This window comes from Pogona vitticeps, chromosome 2 (assembly GCF_051106095.1).
Source record: "Pogona vitticeps strain Pit_001003342236 chromosome 2, PviZW2.1, whole genome shotgun sequence".
Classification (NCBI taxonomy): domain Eukaryota; kingdom Metazoa; phylum Chordata; class Lepidosauria; order Squamata; family Agamidae; genus Pogona; species Pogona vitticeps.
The window spans coordinates 249,054,444-249,072,758 of record NC_135784.1 but is presented as its reverse complement, the minus strand read 5'-3'; the positions used below and the strand labels follow the sequence as shown (position 1 = coordinate 249,072,758).

Sequence of the window (18,315 nt, the reverse complement as noted above, 5' to 3'; positions counted from 1 at the left end):
AGCTGCAAGGAGAAAGTCTCACTCTCATGAGCGAACAGGGTGACTTCCTAAGAAGCTATAAGGAAGAGAAAGAGTGAAGGGCAATGCATGTGGTGCTCCTTGGTACCTTCATAAAAGGACAATACCTTTTTGTTCCTTCACACCACCTGGAATTTTATTTCATCCTCTCCCTTTCTCAGTCCTGCTGGCCATCAGCATAGGAAGTAGGTTTGTTCAGAAAGAGGGGGGGGGGGTTATTTCTTGTGAAAAAAAATAGAAAAAAAAATAAAAAAATAAATGGTGCTGCAGCACCCTCCTGCTACAGCACTGTGCTTGCAAAGGCACAAGATGCTGGAGGACGAAAGAAATATACCTGTAAATAACAGAGCCTTTGATGACTTAATCAGTGACTGAGTAGTAGGAAAGGCAAATAAGCTCAATTTCTAAGGTTAAAAAGCCTATTTTTCTTCTCCACTAGGCATTTTCCTTAATTTATCTTTCCCCTTCCCTACCTGCAATCATATATTTTTTTAAAAATTCTAACCCTTACATTCTGGATTTACCAGGCAGACTCAGTGGGAGGTGTTGCTCCATCCCACAAGTCCCTGTGGGCTCTTTGCTCTGCCCAATGTTTGCTCCACAAAGGCACAGATACTCTTTATTTGGTCTTTATTTATATACCTGTTCTCTAAGACAATGCATATCTCTAATTATTACCAAAAATTTGTGATAAAATAATAGTCTAGCCCCGAAACTTGCTGCATTGTTCAATAAAGGAGAATAATGGGAGTCATCACAAAGTAGGGAAATGTTAGTTATCACATTTTCACTAACTTACTAACATCACTTATTATGTTATCAAATTGGGGGAAAGACAGCGTACAAATGACACTAAATAAATACATCTGCCCTGTTTTTTAGTTTAATATATTCTCGAAGGCTTGTTTAGTTCTCGTTCTTATTCTTCTTTTTTAAAAGTTCTTGTTCTAACTGTGTAGATTGTTGATTTTCTGCCCCTGTGAATTGTTTGACCATCATTTGTAAAAGCAGTCTGTAAATAAACCTGATTATGTTGCAAATGATTAGGCTGTATATTTTATGTTTAATCTGGCAAGTTTTTTAGATAGCAGATACAATTATATTACAAGAGGTTTTTTAAGCTGTGTACAATACCTGTACTCATTACTTTTTTTTCCTTTTGATTATTAGCTTTCCCATACCACACCAAAAGCTCTAGGTGCTACAACTTTGAGTGTTCTGTTAGTAGCAATTTCCACTGTCAAGTAACATGAACTTCAGTGGACAAGGCCTGCATCTGAAGTTTTGAAAATACTATTCTACAGACTTTAATTTAATCTGCTCCTCTTTCAGTTCTCTCAACAGTACAGCAGTCATGGCTTATTTAAAATGACCAGTCAATCCCCATTATAATATAATAAAACAATTAGAAGTTTCTCCTAGGGCAGGGGTCTCCAAACTACATCCCGCGGGCCACATCTGGCCCACCTTGCCTTTTTATCCGGCCCGGCGTGCACACAGGCAGGCAGGTGTGTGGGTGGGCAGTAGGCAAGTGTAGATGAGTGTGTTCCTTCGGCCCTTGAAAATATGAAAAATATATGATGTGGCCCTCCCGGTGAAAAGTTTGGAGACCCTCTGATATCGAAGCGTCCTATCTAAGATAAGATGCTTCAATATCAGAGCCTCTATTCCAAACAAAGCTGGATACATAGTCTCTCCTTCTCTCTGCCCGCTGCTATACTTGCTACACATCTCTCCCTGCCCTTGCTTTGGTTTCTGTGAAAGCCATCATTGAAACCAAAGTCCAGAGAGGGTTATGATGTCAAATCTCCTCCAATTGGGCCAGAGTGCTGTGGGCCTTGGTTGGAGGGAATGGCTGACAGTAAAACAAAGAAGTAAACAATTCATGATGATTAACTGTCTACCTAAATAAACAAGCCTCCAACAGGCTGTGAAAACTTAACATAGTGAGAACCAGATGGATCTCCCAAAACAGGGCATTCCAGAACCTGAGTGCGGCAATGAAAAAGACATTTTCTTCTCTTACCACCAGATGTATCTCAGTTAAAAGACAGGATACACAGAAAGGCCTCTTTGAATGACCTCAGAGATTAGCCAGGCTGATAAAATATTTTCATTCTGCATTTTGGTTAGAAAGACTTATTACAAGGCAGAACACACTCTTCTAATATGTAGCATGAATGCTAAAACAAAGCCAGCACCAAGAACAAACAACAGAACCAAAAGAACATTCCATACACACCGAGGAAGGCCAAAACCAGCATGGAAAATCTCAGCTGAGATCAAACAGGATTTTCTGTACGCATAGGCACATGTATTATTCTAATGAACAAAAGAAACAGCTAGTGTTCAAACAGTATATGGCTCCCTCTTAGAACTCAGCACAGTCTCAAAGGATGGGCTGTCTAATTAAAGCCTTATTCAGGCATTATTCAGGCATCATTGGCGAAGAGGAAGTCCAGCATGCATTGCTGGACTTTGGTCTTCGCTCTCAGTCTAGAGAGATTAAAGAGCTTTCCATCTGATCTAGTCCAGAGATAGACACCTTCTGTTGCAGTTCCAAAGGCACGCTTCAGCATGACAGCAAAAAATATCTCAAAAAGGGTTGGTGCAAGGACACAGCCTTGTTTCACTCCGCTTCGGATGTCAAAGGGGTCTGATGTTGAGCCATCAGAAACTACAGTGCCCTTCATACCCTCATGAAAGGACCTGATGATGTTAATGAGTTGAGGTGGACATCCAATCTTGGGAAGTATTTTATAAAGGCCATCCCTGCTAACCGAATCAGAGGCCAAAATCCTGTTCCTTAGTGTAGCAAATTGTACTACAGTAAGCTCATTGAATCAATAGGAATTTGGCAAGTCAGCTGCTTCACTAATTTCCAGTGATACAATCTGGAATACTCTAACTGTGACTTACTTTAGTATATATTGAATCAATGGAACTAAAAGCAGTTGACTTACCAAATCTCCACTGATTCAATGGACCCACTCTCTTAGTATAGTGATTTACTACACTAAGCAGCAGGATTTTGGCCAATATATCAACTTGGATTTAAGTGCTTTACCACTGTCCTATCAATGAAAAGCAATCCTTGCCCCTTCATTCCTTGACCTAGCAAATAAGCAACTGCAGTCATATGTCCCAAAGCAAGAGAAAGGGCATCTGAACACAGAATGGAACTGCAGATACTCAAGAGCATAACCAACATATACCTTTCAGCTATTCAACTGGTAACTAAACTGTGGAATAATTAAATACTTTGGATAAACTTATATTTAGATTCAAATTTGCATTCAAATATGATTATGGACACTCCCAAGACAATATACAGTTTACAGCATTAGGTGATTTGGACTTAAGACTGAGCCATAACTTCTCATTGTGTTAATGTATCTGGGTAATTTCCCGGGCAAGCAAATCCCCCAGGTTTTGACTTTTTCAATAAAGCAGTAAACCATGTTTTCTTCTCAGATAAACAAAAGATGGTGAGAATCACCTGCTGAGAAGGTGAAAGGGATGAGAGAACATTTGATTCAAAAATTGCAGTATATAATACCCAATCATAACATCTCACAAGACCTGAAATGCCCCTATATATTTTAGAGAGAAAGAAAAACAGTAAATACCTATTCCAAATTTGAGTTTTTCAGGATGTGCAAAAAGGAGTGTTAGGAAAGGATAGGAAGCGTCTGCAGTTCCAATTCCACTGGGTTGCAAGAAACAGCAATTGTACCAGAATCTCAAATTATATCTGGAAAACAGAGTTGCTCTACGTTCTCTTCCAGTCCTGCATCTAAATAAAGGCCACACACTGGCTACTGGTAAAGTTTATCTATTAGTTAACTAAAAATAGCTGGTTCTGTTGTACCATCTGTAATTCAGGAAAGCGCATACAATCCTGGTTTATAACTGGCCTTTGTGTTTGGCTTAATGAGAATTACTGATACTCAGCACATTTCAGAATTTGTCCTTTGTCAAAAGTCTGGTGTTATCTTTCTGCTTTTGATGTGGTGGTGCTCTCATAAATGATCTGACAGTACAAGCTGCTCAGAAGCTGAGATCCTAATTGAAGTTGAGTGAACCCCATTCAGACCATCACAAAGAACAATTGTGAAATTATATAAATTAAGAACAAAAAATAATATTTGTTTTAAGCATTCATTATTCACAGTCTGAATACTTGCATTGTTTTCAATTTCCACAGTGTAATTTTGCAACAATGTCAACTGCTCAATGCACAGTTTAAGATTATTTGTCATGCTCAGCTAACTGGCAACTGACATTCTGAAACACTGGAAAAGATTCTCAAGGGCACTGATACTACAAAGCCAAGTGAATCTAATGAGGTTTCTTTAGAAACTAGACACGACATGGGTATTAAAGGAAAGGTGTTCATATAGATGAAACTGCCTTAAAGCAAGAATAAGGTACAAATAGACATACTTGGAGCCTGTCAATAAATGGCCACCTCTTTTTTCTTTTCCAAGTGGAGGCTTATTACCTTGGCACAAACAAAACAGCAACCAGCAGGCTCTATAAGGCTCAACAGATCATCTTTTTCTTCTTGGAATTATACTGTCTCAGAACCTACATACAGTATTTCCAACTGAGAATGCTACTTAGCCTTTTTTTCCCCCTAGATATGGATGCTACGCATTGAACTCTCACCCACTCCCAGGATTCTGGAACTGGGTGTTCCAGCCCCGTGTATAAAAAGATGCCCTATCAAGGAATTCCAGAAGTACCAACAGCTAGAACTTCCTCTTTCTCCACAAAGTATACTTCTTCACCTGGGACTCGAGAAGGAGAAAGTGCCTACAAGCACCTACCCTCAAGCAGACCTGAAGCTTTGAAAACACATAGCTGGAATACACAAAGCCCAAAACTTTCAGATGTAAACAAAATGATATCCAGAGCATGGAGTGCTGTCCTCTGAAGATGCTGGCCACAGAGACTGGCGAAACATTAGGAAGAACAACCTTCAGAACACGGCCAAAGAGCCTGAAAAACCCACAACAACCACAAAATGAAATTTATTCGTGCCATCCAGAAATGGATTTTGTCTAGTTTTTTAAAAGCATATTCATCTTGTTCATAAAAACAAAACAAACAAATAAAAATAAAAAAATAACAGCACCTTAAAGAGACCAACAGATTTATTTCAGTATAGACTTTCATAAATTTTGTCTTGTTCTCTGCTTGTCAGTGCCCAGGCATGTGTGGACCAACCTACATAGCATGAAGTTCGTCAAAAGTGATCAAGACAGAAGCAAGGAATTCAGTGGTGCAGGCAAAAGGAGAATCAACGTATAAACCAGGGTTATGCCATAAATCACAGTTCTACTAGAGCATCAATGAAAACTGAGAGTAGCTGGAACTCTTTCAGAAAGAGCATCAAGATCAAGTTGTTAGGAGATCAAACAAGCAAGGAACTGACAAGGCCAAAGCACAAAAGAAAACACTGGTACAGACTGGGATGCTCACAAGGAGTCAAATCAGACAGAAGGTTTAATATGTGGGAATATCAATGTTCCAGGTAAAGTAGACCATGCTCCCAGGAATCTCTTCAGCCTTCATCTGAGCCTATTGTAGCTTAGTTGATCCATTCAAGATATGCAAATTTCTCAGCATCAGGTCTCTTCAGGAGGGCTCCTTTGCCCTGGGCACAACACTGGGCTATCTCCTGTCTGGTTCATGCCTTTATTCAGTAACAACTGCCTTGAACTGGGAAGAAGACCTGACTCTTCCTAGGTCTCCAACCCAGGGCTCCTTGCTTTTGCAAACATGACTTCTGTAAGTTTCTTTTAGATTTAAGAGTCAGCAGCAGCTATCTGTTCCTTTGTGCCATTTGGCTTCAAAGACTGAGGATTTTCATCTGAGGATTCCTCCAGGAGAGGATGACAGATGATGATTTACCTCCTCAGAGAAATGAAGAAGTGAAATATTCAGTAACAGGTTAATATACAAGTGTACATTGTGGAGGATGGGACCCAGGGAAGATGGGTACAGACAAAGGAGATGAAATTTCAAAGTGACAAGTACCTTATTGAAACAGAAAATGAATTGTGAGAGTGTAAATTAAATACAGTGGGGAGGGAAGTGAGAGCTGGACCATAAAGAAGGCCGACCACCGAAGAATTGATGCTTTTGAATTGTGGTGCTGGAGGAGACTCTTGAGAGTCCCCTGGACTGCAAAGAGAACAAACCTACCCATTTTGAAGGAAATCAAACCTGAGTGCTCACTGGAAAGACAGATCCTGAAGCTGAGGCTCCAATACTTTGGCCATCTCATGAGAAGACTCCCTGGAAAAGACCCTGATGTTGGGAAAGTGTGAAGGCAAGAGGAAAAGGGGATGACAGAGGATGAAATGGTTGGACAGTGTCACCGAAGCTACCAACATGAATTTGACCCAACTCCGGGAGGCAGTGGAAGACATGAGGGCCTGGTCCATGGGGTCACGAAGAGTCAGACATGACTTAACGACTAAACAAACAACAAATTAAATACATTCAGAATAACTAACTGACAGGCTTAGGCTCTCTTTGAAATATGAAAATACAGGGCTAGGGAAGAGTATTGTATTTGCTGAAGCAATTTTTGATTCTGTCACTAGAATTAATAACTTTGTCTATATTCAAAGTTACAAAGAAAAGCTGGTTACTAATTAATATAGGCCAAATCACTATTGCTTTCAACCTCAAAGATTTAAAACTGCAGGGTGACCCACTCATCTGCGCACTGCACATGCAGACATAGTGTATGGTCACACAAAATGGCACTTAATGGACAGTGAAAGTTACAGCCCTCAACTGTAAATGCTAGAACAGGAAAGTATATTTTGTTTTGCCTCTGAATTTCATCTGTACTGGGAATAGAGAGGAGGGAGAGGTTAAAATGTGGGGAGGGAAGAAGTCATGTTGTTTTTCAGCCCATAGTCCAATTTATATCCACTTACCCATGAGTAAGAGGCATTGAATGCAATTGTACTCACTCCTGAGTAGGCATGTATGGGATCCCAAACCTGATGGAATCTAAGTCCCTGGCTCAGCTACACTTGCTGAATATCTGCATCCCCTTCAGCTATTAATGGAATAGGAAGTCTATGAAAAGTGTTTGAAATGTGTTAAAGGAGACATGAGGGTGCCAAAAACACCTGGGGCTCCAGATTGCACAAGCCTGCTTTATATTTATTTGTCTATCTCTTTATTTAAAATATTTTACCCCACCTTTCTCCTTAAAAAGGACCTATGGTGACTAACATCAGTAAAATATAATATTTAACCTGAAACAGTATGTATAAAAATATTTTTAAAAAGAATTAAACAAATACCACACTAAAATAGTAAACAAATCAACGCTAAAACATATTCAAAACAACAAGCCACAACAGTTAAAAACCTCTCTCAGACAGGCAATCACTAAGGAAAATCCCACCTGAAGAGAAAGGTTTTCTTCTGTTTGTGGAAGGAAAGCAAAGATGGAGCCAACCCAGCTTCCTATGGGAGGGAGTTCCAGAATCTGGGAACAGCAACACAGAAGGTCCTCTCCCGTGTGCTCACCAAATGCACTTGTCAAGGTGGTGGGCCTGAGAGAAAGGCCTCCTCTGATGATACTAACATCCTGGCAGTCTCATAAAGGGAGATGAGTTTCTTGAGCTAGCTTGGATCCAAGCCATTTAGAGCTTTATAGGATAAAACCAGCACTCTGAATTGTGCCTGGAAACGGATCAGCCAGGATGGAGTTTATATGGATAAATTCCTAGAAAACCCAGCCTTCTTTTTCCTCTGAGCTAATGAAACAACATCAAAAGCACTTTTTCTGAGTAGAAAATTATCTATGTGTATGTATGTGCATGTGTGTGTGTATGTGTGCACATGCACACTTGCATATTTGACACAGATGGAGAGAGCGACACAGAGAGAGCACAGGTCAATATTTTTTATGCCCACTATGTGTCTGGCAGGATGAGCAAATTATTTGCATAACATGCAGATACAGCCACCTGGGTTTGCAAAACTAGAATATGACAATCCTAATAAGAGGAAAGGAACAACTTGTAGTGCCTGGAAAGGATGGGAAGAAGACTTAAAAGAAAAGACAGCTGAACATGCACAGAGGCAGATGGAGGGAATGACCTGAGAGAAAGAAATTGGTGAGGCAGGAGAGAAACAGTACTGGGTGAGGGATACAACAGGGTCCTTCCGAGGTTGGTAAATTGCTGGGGGGTGGGGGCAATGTGTAGCCTGCATAATTAAATTGTAAACCACCCAGAGAGTGCTTTAAGCACTATGGGGCAGCATATAAGCAACATACTTTGCTTTTTAAACAAAGCTGGTACAGACAGAATAAGTACCAATATGGAGAGAAAGATCAGTGGGGAAGAGGAGAATGGGCATTGCCATTGCATTGCATCCATCATGGTTCAGAGGGACATGCTGTTACATGTACTCTCTGCTTCTTAGACCTATCAAATTCTATAATAGGAAATGCCAGGTGAAATTCTGTTCACCAGATAATGATCAGTCTTCTCTAAGAAATCTAGTGAAAATCATTTGCCCACCTTCCTTGTTGTTCAAAATGTCAGTTCCCCAACAAAGAGAAATAATCACTACATAAATGTAACTCTGTTTAATTATCAAACACAAGACAGCTCACTTTTCTCCCTTGTTTTAGTTATACTACATTGATCTATATTAATTTCTTTCAAATAATACATTGGTTTCATTATTATGTCAAAGCAGTCTAATACAGAACTTGACACTGACTGAACCTGTTGATGTTTTGAGCATACACCATACAATATGCAGAGAAAAAAGCAGTAGTCTGGTTTCAATCAATTAGCCAGAACTATCATACAGTTGACAAACCTCCAATTTCAGTAAACAGTAACCCAAATTGCTTACCTTGACATGCACCAGTGCGGATGTTGGGGATGAAACCACGGCGACAAGGCTGAGGCTGAGCAGGACACATCTCACAAGGATGGCCCCATGCACGTCCAATGGTTGCACAACAAAGTGTCTTTGTGCAAACAATGCCAGTCAACTGGCCTTGACACATCTGGTTGTTGACCTGAGTGAAACAAGGGCCTGTTCTATAATCTGGAAATTAAGAGGAAACATTTTAATGCCTAAGGAATGCCTCCACCTCCATGAATACAATCAGAATGACTACAATGTATTTGCGAAGGCTTTCACAGCCAGGATCTAATGGTTGTTGTGGGTTTTTCGGGCTCTTTGGCCGTGTTCTGAAGGTTGTTCTTCCTAATGTTTCGCCAGTCTCTGTGGCCGGCATCTTCAGAGGATAGCACAGAGCACAGAGTGCTGTCCTCTGAAGATGCCGGCCACAGAGACTGGTGAAATGTTAGGAAGAACAACCTTCAGAACATGACCAAAGAGCCTGAAAAACCCACAACAACCAGAATGACTACACTTATCTGAGACAATAACCTGTTTCCTATGAAAGCTCCTGTCACAATAAGCCAGTTATTCTTTGAGATGCCATGACATCTTATACGTCTTTATATGAAAAAAATGAACCAATTCTTCACACTCTGGCATATATTTAAATTTACTTCAACTCCCAGTGAACACTATGTGCCTGTGTTTTCAATTAAATGAAGAAATTAATAAATATCTCTGTCATACAGTGTCTGTGTCTATACTAATGTCTTGCAGTCTGAGCAAAATTTCAGAGTTGTTGTTTGCATTCAGATCACAGGTTCTCACCTGAAGAAGCATTCTGTAGTTTTTTCATTCTCTGTGGCTAGAATCCTACTGGTGCTTCTGTAAGTTATGCATAACTTGAAATTATGCAATTAAAGAAGCTTAATTAACAAGGTACTAAGGTGAGTCTAAATTGCATACCCAATCATGCACCCAATTTAGCAATTGAGATGTGTCCTGGCACCTCATCAATTAGCCATGCAAAATTTATATGAACACCAATACGATTCGAGTCTCTTTGATCTATTCTATTCCATATTCTCTAGCTGTTTCATTCTCTATTCCAGTGCCTAAAATAACATGTGGAACAAATAGTATTTCAACAGCCCATTTTACTGTAACCATGTGAAACTGTAACACCCTTTTCTCCCTCCACAAAGCTCCCTCCTAAGGATGAGACGTTACATTCAGCCAATGCACAACAGGTGAGAAGTGCTGAATTCCAATTCTAACTGCTTTCTGGATTCTCTCTCTCTCTCTCTCTCTCTCTCTCTCTCTCTCTCTCTCTCTCACACACACACACACACACACACACACACACACACACACACTGTTCTTACACTAGTCTTACTGACCTATGTATATACATGCATTACTCCCCTTCCCATAAGAGTAAACGCCATGGAAGAGATATCAGGGAGAATGTAACTGACATGTCCAGTCTATACCAAGAGTTGCCACCCTCTTCGAGAACAAAGAATGGACCATCAAGACTGTGTAACAAAGATCAACAATATAACAAAGTTCTGCCCCCTACTCCTTAATTTCTTGCTAAGATTGATGAAATTATATTTTTTATTTTATTTTATTTTTTATTTTATTTCTGTATTCAACTACTAAAAATTCAAACAAACTGCAAGGTAGGCTTCAGTAACAAGAACTGACGACATGACAGATAAAGACACTGACGTGACACAGACTTGGCTGAAATGCTTATGAAGAGCTGCCCAGGATTCTCACAACTTTCCACTGAGATTTTAGCACATGTGAATATTCTCTTTTATTATTGCCTGAAGGCAAGATGTTAGACTTCCTAGAAACCTGCTAGTGAGATAACTCTGGCTTCCATACAGATTTATGCCTGCTGCAAAAGGGATCGCTAACATGTTTGTGCAGCTTGGCACCTAGTACTACTACTATGAGAGAAGGTGGGGTGTTATTACAAGGATTTAGAACTGTTTCGTACATTCATTACGTTTGCCTCACTGCAGTGTTTGGATCAGTTTGCCAGGTCACCAATATAGCCTATGTCTAGAAAAAAAGCCACTATTAAATGTTGAAAGCCTAGCAGAGTTTCTTATTGGATTTTAATTTAGGCCGTTCACAGAGAAGAACAAAATGGGCACATAGAAATGGGTTGAAAACACACCTGCACATGTCCCCCAGTTCTTGCCTTTCCACAGAAATCTGTGAAATCATACCAGTTTCATTCATTTTATATTCACTGCAGCCTGCTCATCTCCCACCCCAAACACTTTGTTCACTTGGTCATTTACTCAACTTTTTGTACTTGAGATAAGGATTATGCCAGGCAATATCCTTAGGACCTGTGACATTCATATCCTGCTGTTTCTTTAGGAAGCTGTAAGTTCCACATCTGTATCCCATCAGGGTATTTATTAGGTTAAGACATTCTTGTCTTTAATAAAAGTGATTGTGCTGTGTACTCTCAGAGCATGATATGAACTTCCTCCATTTAAAGCAGTAAAGCAGAACTTTTTTTGGCCCTGAGGATCCAATTTGACACTGGCCGGGGGATCAAGAGCCACGCACATGCACCCATGCACACACAAACACCTGCACATGCACACCAAGTCTATGGAGAAACACATATTTGAGTGTACAGGGCTAGGGGTGGGATTTAACTGCCCTCTCTACTTGCTGAGATCTAGGGGGCACTTAGGAGACATTGTTTGTTTAAAGTGGGGAAACAGTTATTTCAGAAGTTAGGGAGGAGCACTGTTCTATGAAGTCCAGTTCATTACGTAGGCATGAGGGTCCATGGGTCTCGCCACCATTGGAGGCCAAACATGGAGCAGACGAGGGAAACATGCAAGTTTCCAGACCGAGTACCTCTGACTTTAAACTTGTGTTACTGTAGATTTCAGCCCTTTGCATTTAAAGTAAAGGGCTGAATTATGTCAAAATCCCTAAGGAACGCTGACATGCTCATGACTGCAGCCTGAACGTACCATCAGTATATCAGGCTTACACTTTCACATGTATGGATTTGCAATTTTCCTCAGCTACACACTGCCTATGGCATTTTAAAACAACATATCAAATGCTGATAAAATCATTTATTGCCATGGTGCACAGGAGAGCAACATATTACATCATTAAAGCTAAAAAGCATCCACACTTAGGCTGACAACACTTTTTTCTTACACCCAATTAAATCAAACATAAAATTAACATAAGCAAGAATTAATTTCATCATATTTTCCTTTTCCATAGACAAGTGTCACATAAAGCATTTCACAATTTGTTTTTGCTCTCTTGTTGCTACAGAAACCATTCTATCAGAGGTACTGATGGAACACATGTTATAAATTATAACTTCCTTAGCAAACTGTATGCCAAAATGGGAGTAGGTAACCTACTTCTAACATATGGCTGCTATAAATCATTTTCTTTGTCTCTGAAAACTATTCAGATTCAATAATGAACTATGACATGGAGAACGACAAAATGTCTACAATAATGAAATTATGGCAATTTTAAAAACAGTTATTTCTTATTCTTGCACCTAAATTCTATGAGTGCTGATTTGACTATATATGTTCCATGAATTGCAGATGGGCCACTCACACTCTTTGATGAACTGACTTTGTTGGGTAGTTCTACCAAAGTAAGTATGGGTGGGCAGTTAATGAACCCATCTCATGGAAAAACCGAAAGCTTTGGTGGAGGATCATGACCATGAATCCTTTAGAGCCCTGAATATCTAAATCCCACTTAGTCTCCAGCAGCAGCAATGTCAGTACCAACCACAGCCCAAGGATGAAAGATGTTATCCAGGTTTTTGTATGAAAAGCTGCAACCATGACAGTAGCTATTGCAGTTGGCTATAATACTGATATGTGGAAGGCAATGGAAAACCATCTCATTTCATCTTCTATTGTACTAGACAGAAGAAGGCCCTCAGTACCTGGTAGGCTATAGTTGGCCAGATGATGTTAAAAAAATCTCTGGGTTGAATGGTTGATTAGGAACCTGTAACATACAACGTCTGTATGGTGGCAGGAAAAATCCACAATACACTAAAATAAATGAAAAGGATGAACATCCAGATCCTTGGAGTAAAATAAAATTGATTGGCTAGGAGCCACCTAAGTAGAGGGATACTGCTCATAGTATGCTTTATTCAGCAGTAATGATGTACATTATTATGTAACTGCAATTACAGTAACAAAATACGTATGTTCAGCTGTTATAAACTTCATTCATACTCAGTTCAGGCACCGTTTATCCAACTGAAAATAAATCCCTTATAAAGTCAAAGAAGTAACCAATGAACATGGTCTAATAGGAATGTTACAAAAACCGAGTTCATGGTAATCATTAAAAAGCAAGCAACTCAAAAAAATGCAGCTAACAATTAAAAATTATAGTGAGGAGCATGTTTGCAAAAATAAGTACTGTACCTTGAAATTTAGTTGAAATAACAGCAGTATCATAGTTATGAAAGAAAAGTCAGAATAGACTTCTTTCCTCTGTTTTACGGCCCAGAGAAGCTTCATTAAAATGAAGTTGGTAACATGCAAGAAATGTTATCATTAGCTTTCAAAATGCAGAATGTATTTTGGTTCCACTGAATGGCATGTAACTGTGGATTTACAGATAACTATTTAAAAATAAAAAAAATATTTGAAATGTGGATTTTTCACAAAATTGCTTGGACTGATAGGATGAGTATTGATAAAATACTAATATGAATATATAAATAAAAAGAAATCATAAAATGTAGAAAGTTATACTACTTGAGTCATGTAATAAGAGACCAAATTATACATTTGTATGCCTGTTCATGTTAAAATAAATGGAAAAAGAAGTGCAGAAAAAAGAAAACCTTATTGGCTGGAGAACCTGGTAAACGTCCAACAGGAAAACAACAAATAGAGGAGGATGAAGGTAGGCATCCCTTCATGGATTGCTGCATTGTCATGGCAAAGGGGCTTGAGTAATTCAGTGAAGCTATGGGCTATGCCGTGCAGGGCCACCCAAGATGGACAGGATATAGTGAAGAGTTCCGACTAAACAAATTCCACCTGGAGTAGGAATTGGCAATGCCACTCCAGTATCCTTGCCAAGAACGCCCCATGATCAGAAACAAAAGGCTAAAAGATATGACCATGGAAGATGGGTCCCTCAGGTCAGAAGGCGTCCAACACGCTACTGAGGAAGAGCGCAGGACAAGTACAGGTAACTCCAGAGCTAATGAAGTGGTTGGGCCAAAGCCGAAAGGACGCTCAGCTGTGGACGTGCCGGGAAGTGAAAGGAAAGTCCAATGCCGCAAAGAAAAATATTGCATAGGAACCTGGAATGTAACATCTATGAACCTTGGGAAGCTGGGTGTGGTCAAACAGGAGGTGGCAAGAATAAACATCAACATCCTGGCCATCAGTGAACTAAAATGGACAAGAATGGATGAATTCAATTCTGATGAATGTCATATCTACTATTGTGGGCAAGAAGCCCGTAGAAGAAATGGAGTAGCCCTCATAGACAACAAAAGAGTGGGAAAAGCTGTAATGGGATACCATCTCAAAAATGATAGCATAATGTCAATACGAATCCAAGGCAGACCTTTCAACATCACAATAATCCAAGTTTATACACCAACCACCATTGCTGAGGAGACTGAAACTGAACAATTTTATGAAGATTTACAACACCTTCTAGAACTGACACCAAAGAAAGATGTTCTTCTCATTCTAGGGGACTGGAATGCTAAAGTAGGGAGTCAAGAGATAAAAGGAACAACAGGGAAGTTTGGCCTTGGAATTCAGAACGAAGCAGGGCAAAGGCTAATAGAGTTTTGTCAAGAGAACAAGCTGGTCACCACAAACACTCTTTTCCAACAACACAAGAGGTGACTCTACACATGGAAATCACCAGATGGGCAATATCGAAATCAGATTGATTATAGTCTCTTCAGCCAAAGATGGAGAAGCTCTATACAGGCAGCAAAAACAAGACCTGGAGCTGACTGCGGCTCTGATCATCAGCTTCTCATAGCAAAAACTCAAGCTTAAACTGAAAAGAGTAGGAAAAACCACCGGGCCACTCAGGTATAATGTAAACCAAATCCCTTATGAATACACAGTGGAAATAAAGAACAGATTTAAGGAACTAGATTTGATGGACAGAGTGCCTGAAGAACTATGGATAGAGGCTCATAACATTGTACAGGAGGCAACAACAAAAACCATCCCAAAGAAAAGGAAAGGCAAGAAAGCAAAGTGGCTGTCCAATGAGGCCTTACAAATAGCAGAGAAGAGAAGGGAAACAAAATGCAAGGGAGATAGGGAAAGTTACAGAAAATGGAGTGCAGACTTCCAAAGAATAGCAAGGAGAGACAAGAGGGCCTTCTTAAATGAACAATGCAAAGAAATAGAGGAAAATAATAGAAAAGGAAAAACCAGAGTTCTGTTCAGGAAAATTGGAGATATTAAAGGAACATTTTGTGCAAAGATTGACATAATAAAGGACAAAAATGGTAGGGACCTAACAGAAGCAGAAGACATCAAGAAGAGGTAGCAAGAATACACAGAGGAATTATATCAGAAAGATTTGGATATCCCGGACAACCCAGACAATGTAGTTGCTGACCTTGAGCCAGACATCCTGGAGAGTGAAGTTAAGTGGGCCTTAGAAAGCCTGGCTAACAACAAGGCCAGTGGAGGTGATGGCATTTCAGTTGAACTATTTAAAATCTTAAAAGATGATGCTGTTAAGGTGCTACATTCAATATGCCAGCAAGTTTGGAAAACCCAACAGTGGCCAGAGGATTGGAAAAGATCAGTCTACATCCCAATCCCAAAGAAGGGCAGTGCCAAAGAATGCTCCAACTACCGTAGAATTGCACTCATTTCACATGCTAGCAAGGTTATGCTCAAAATCCTACAAGGTAGGCTTCAGCAGTATGTGGACCGAGAACTCCCAGAAGTACAAGCTGGATTCCGAAGGGGCAGAGGAACTAGAGACCAATTTGCTAACATGCGCTGGATTATGGAGAAAGCCAGAGAGTTCCAGAAAAACATCTACTTCTGCTTCATTGACTATGCAAAAGCCTTTGACTGTGTGGACCAAAGCAAACTATGGCAAGTCCTTAAAGAAATGGGAGTGCCTGACCACCTTTTCTATTTCCTGAGAAACCTATACATGGGACAGGAAGCAACAGTTAGGACTGGATATGGAACAACTGATTGGTTCAAAATTTGGAAAGGAGTACGACAAGGCTGTATATTGTCCCCCGGCTTATTTAATTTATATGCAGAATACATCATGCGGAAGGCTGGACTGGAGGAATCCCAAGCCGGAATTAAGATGGCCGGAAGAAATATCAAGAAACTCCGATATGCAGATGATACCACTCTGGTGGCAGAAAGTGAGGAGAAATTAAAGAACCTCTTATTTAAAAAAACGGTCTGAAACTCAACATAAAAAAAACTAAGATCATGGCCACTGGTCCCATCACCTCCTGGGAAATTGAAGGGGAAGATGTGGAGGCAGTGACAGATTTTACTTTCTTGGGCTCCATGATCAGTGCAGATGGAGACAGCAGCCATGAAATTAAAAGACGCCTGCTTCTTGGGAGGAAAGCAATGACAAACCTCGACAGCATCTTAAAAAGCAGAGACATCACCTTGCCAACAAAAGTCTAAATAGTCAAAGCTATGGTTTTTCCTGTCGTGATGTATGGTAATGAGAGCTGGACCATAAAGAAAGCAGACCGCCGAAGAATTGATGCCTTTGAATTGTGGTGCTGGAGGGGGCTCTTGAGAGTCCCTTGGAGTGCAAGGAGAACAAACCTATCCATTCTAAAGGGAATCAACCCTGAGTGCTCACTGGAAGGACAGATCCTGAAGCTGAGGCTCCAGTACTTTGGCCATCTCATGAGAAGAGAAGACTCCTTGGAAAAGACCTTGATGTTAGGAAAGTGTGACGGCAAGAGGAGAAGGGGACGACAGAGGATGAGATGCCTGGACAGTGTCTGTGAAGCAACCAACATGAAACTGACACAACTACGGGAACCAGTGGAAGATAGGAGGGCCTGGCGTGCTCTGGTCCATGGGGTCATGAGGAGTCGGACACGACTAAACGACTAAACAACAACGACGAAAGCAAAAATATATTGAGGCGATAGGTGCAATGTACGCTTAAAGGCCATAAACACTAGTTAATGTACAGACCACAATACATGGCTAGAATACCACTTATAGTTTGATACATGCTGGTTTTACAGGCCTGGTTTAAATTAAACTAGTTCACCCTGTAAATCTAAAATCCAGCTTGGCAATCAATGATGGTATTCTGTTAAGTTTCTGCACATGTTGATTTCTGAAATGTCAAACTGCTCACAAAGCAGCAAACAGTTCTGATGAGTTCAAGATTTAGCTTCTGCAGAGGTAGCTTTGAATATTCTGTTTCTTTACTTAAGTATTCTTGAAATATGTTTCTTCTTAAACATTTAAACAACAACATTAAAATGTTTTATGTGAGCTGCCTTGAATCGCCCAAAACCTTGTACAGGAAAGTGGCATACAAATCTATTAAACAAAGAAATGGAATGAAATCAAAATAGTAATGGCCACTGATATGAGATGGTCTGCATGTGCCATCCAGAGCTGATAAGCACTGATGGAATCTGGGTGGGTTAAATGCAGGCAATTGCCTGGAAAATTCCTGCTAGACTTATAATGTACTGTATCAGGTGTCTCTGTTTAGTGCAGCAGCTCCTATGTTGATTACTTTCCTTAAGTTTGCAAATATTCTGTTTGCCTAGAACTTTAGAATTCAAACAACGTAAGAGTTCAAGGAAGGGAAGTGCAAGTACTATCAGGATTGACTGGCACTGAAAAGATATGATGAGAGGAGAGAAGCTGTAACTTGGTTGAGTATTCCCTCTCTTTTTACTATGCCTTACAGTGTTTCTTGGCTTTTCCTTGCTCTGCCTGGAGTGGAAAGAGGAAAGATTTACAATTCATGTGAATTTACAATCAGGAGCTGGAGAGTTGCAGCTGAACTGTACTTATAATCAGATTTTTTACAACCAGAATGGGGAACAAATGACACAGATCCAGCCCGGGTCTTGCCAGAGCTGTGAAACAACTGAAAACTGATGAGATTTTAACAGCTAAGTTCCTGGTGAGTAATTTGCCCATTTCATCTTCAATATCTTTGAACAACAGATTTGCTGCACTTGAAAACAATATGCTTCCCCCAAGCCAAGAAAGCGGGGACCTGTCGGCTCTATCTACTCCCGTATCCCCAAAGATTTAGATTCACAGAACATTTTTATCTAGCTTTTTGGCTGACCAATGTATTTTAATGGCTCACACC

At 40.1% G+C, this 18,315-nt stretch overlaps 1 protein-coding gene across 1 annotated transcript in view; it reads right to left on the bottom strand.

The window, feature by feature from the left end:
- The window catches only part of FBN2 (fibrillin 2), a 226,226-nt gene that overhangs the window by 167,073 nt on the left and 40,838 nt on the right, over positions 1 to 18,315 (bottom strand). Inside the window, exon 6 of the mRNA XM_072992394.2 lies at positions 8,926 to 9,123. Coding sequence (XP_072848495.2) covers positions 8,926 to 9,123 — 198 coding nt within the window. The remainder of the gene's footprint in view (positions 1 to 8,925; positions 9,124 to 18,315) is intronic.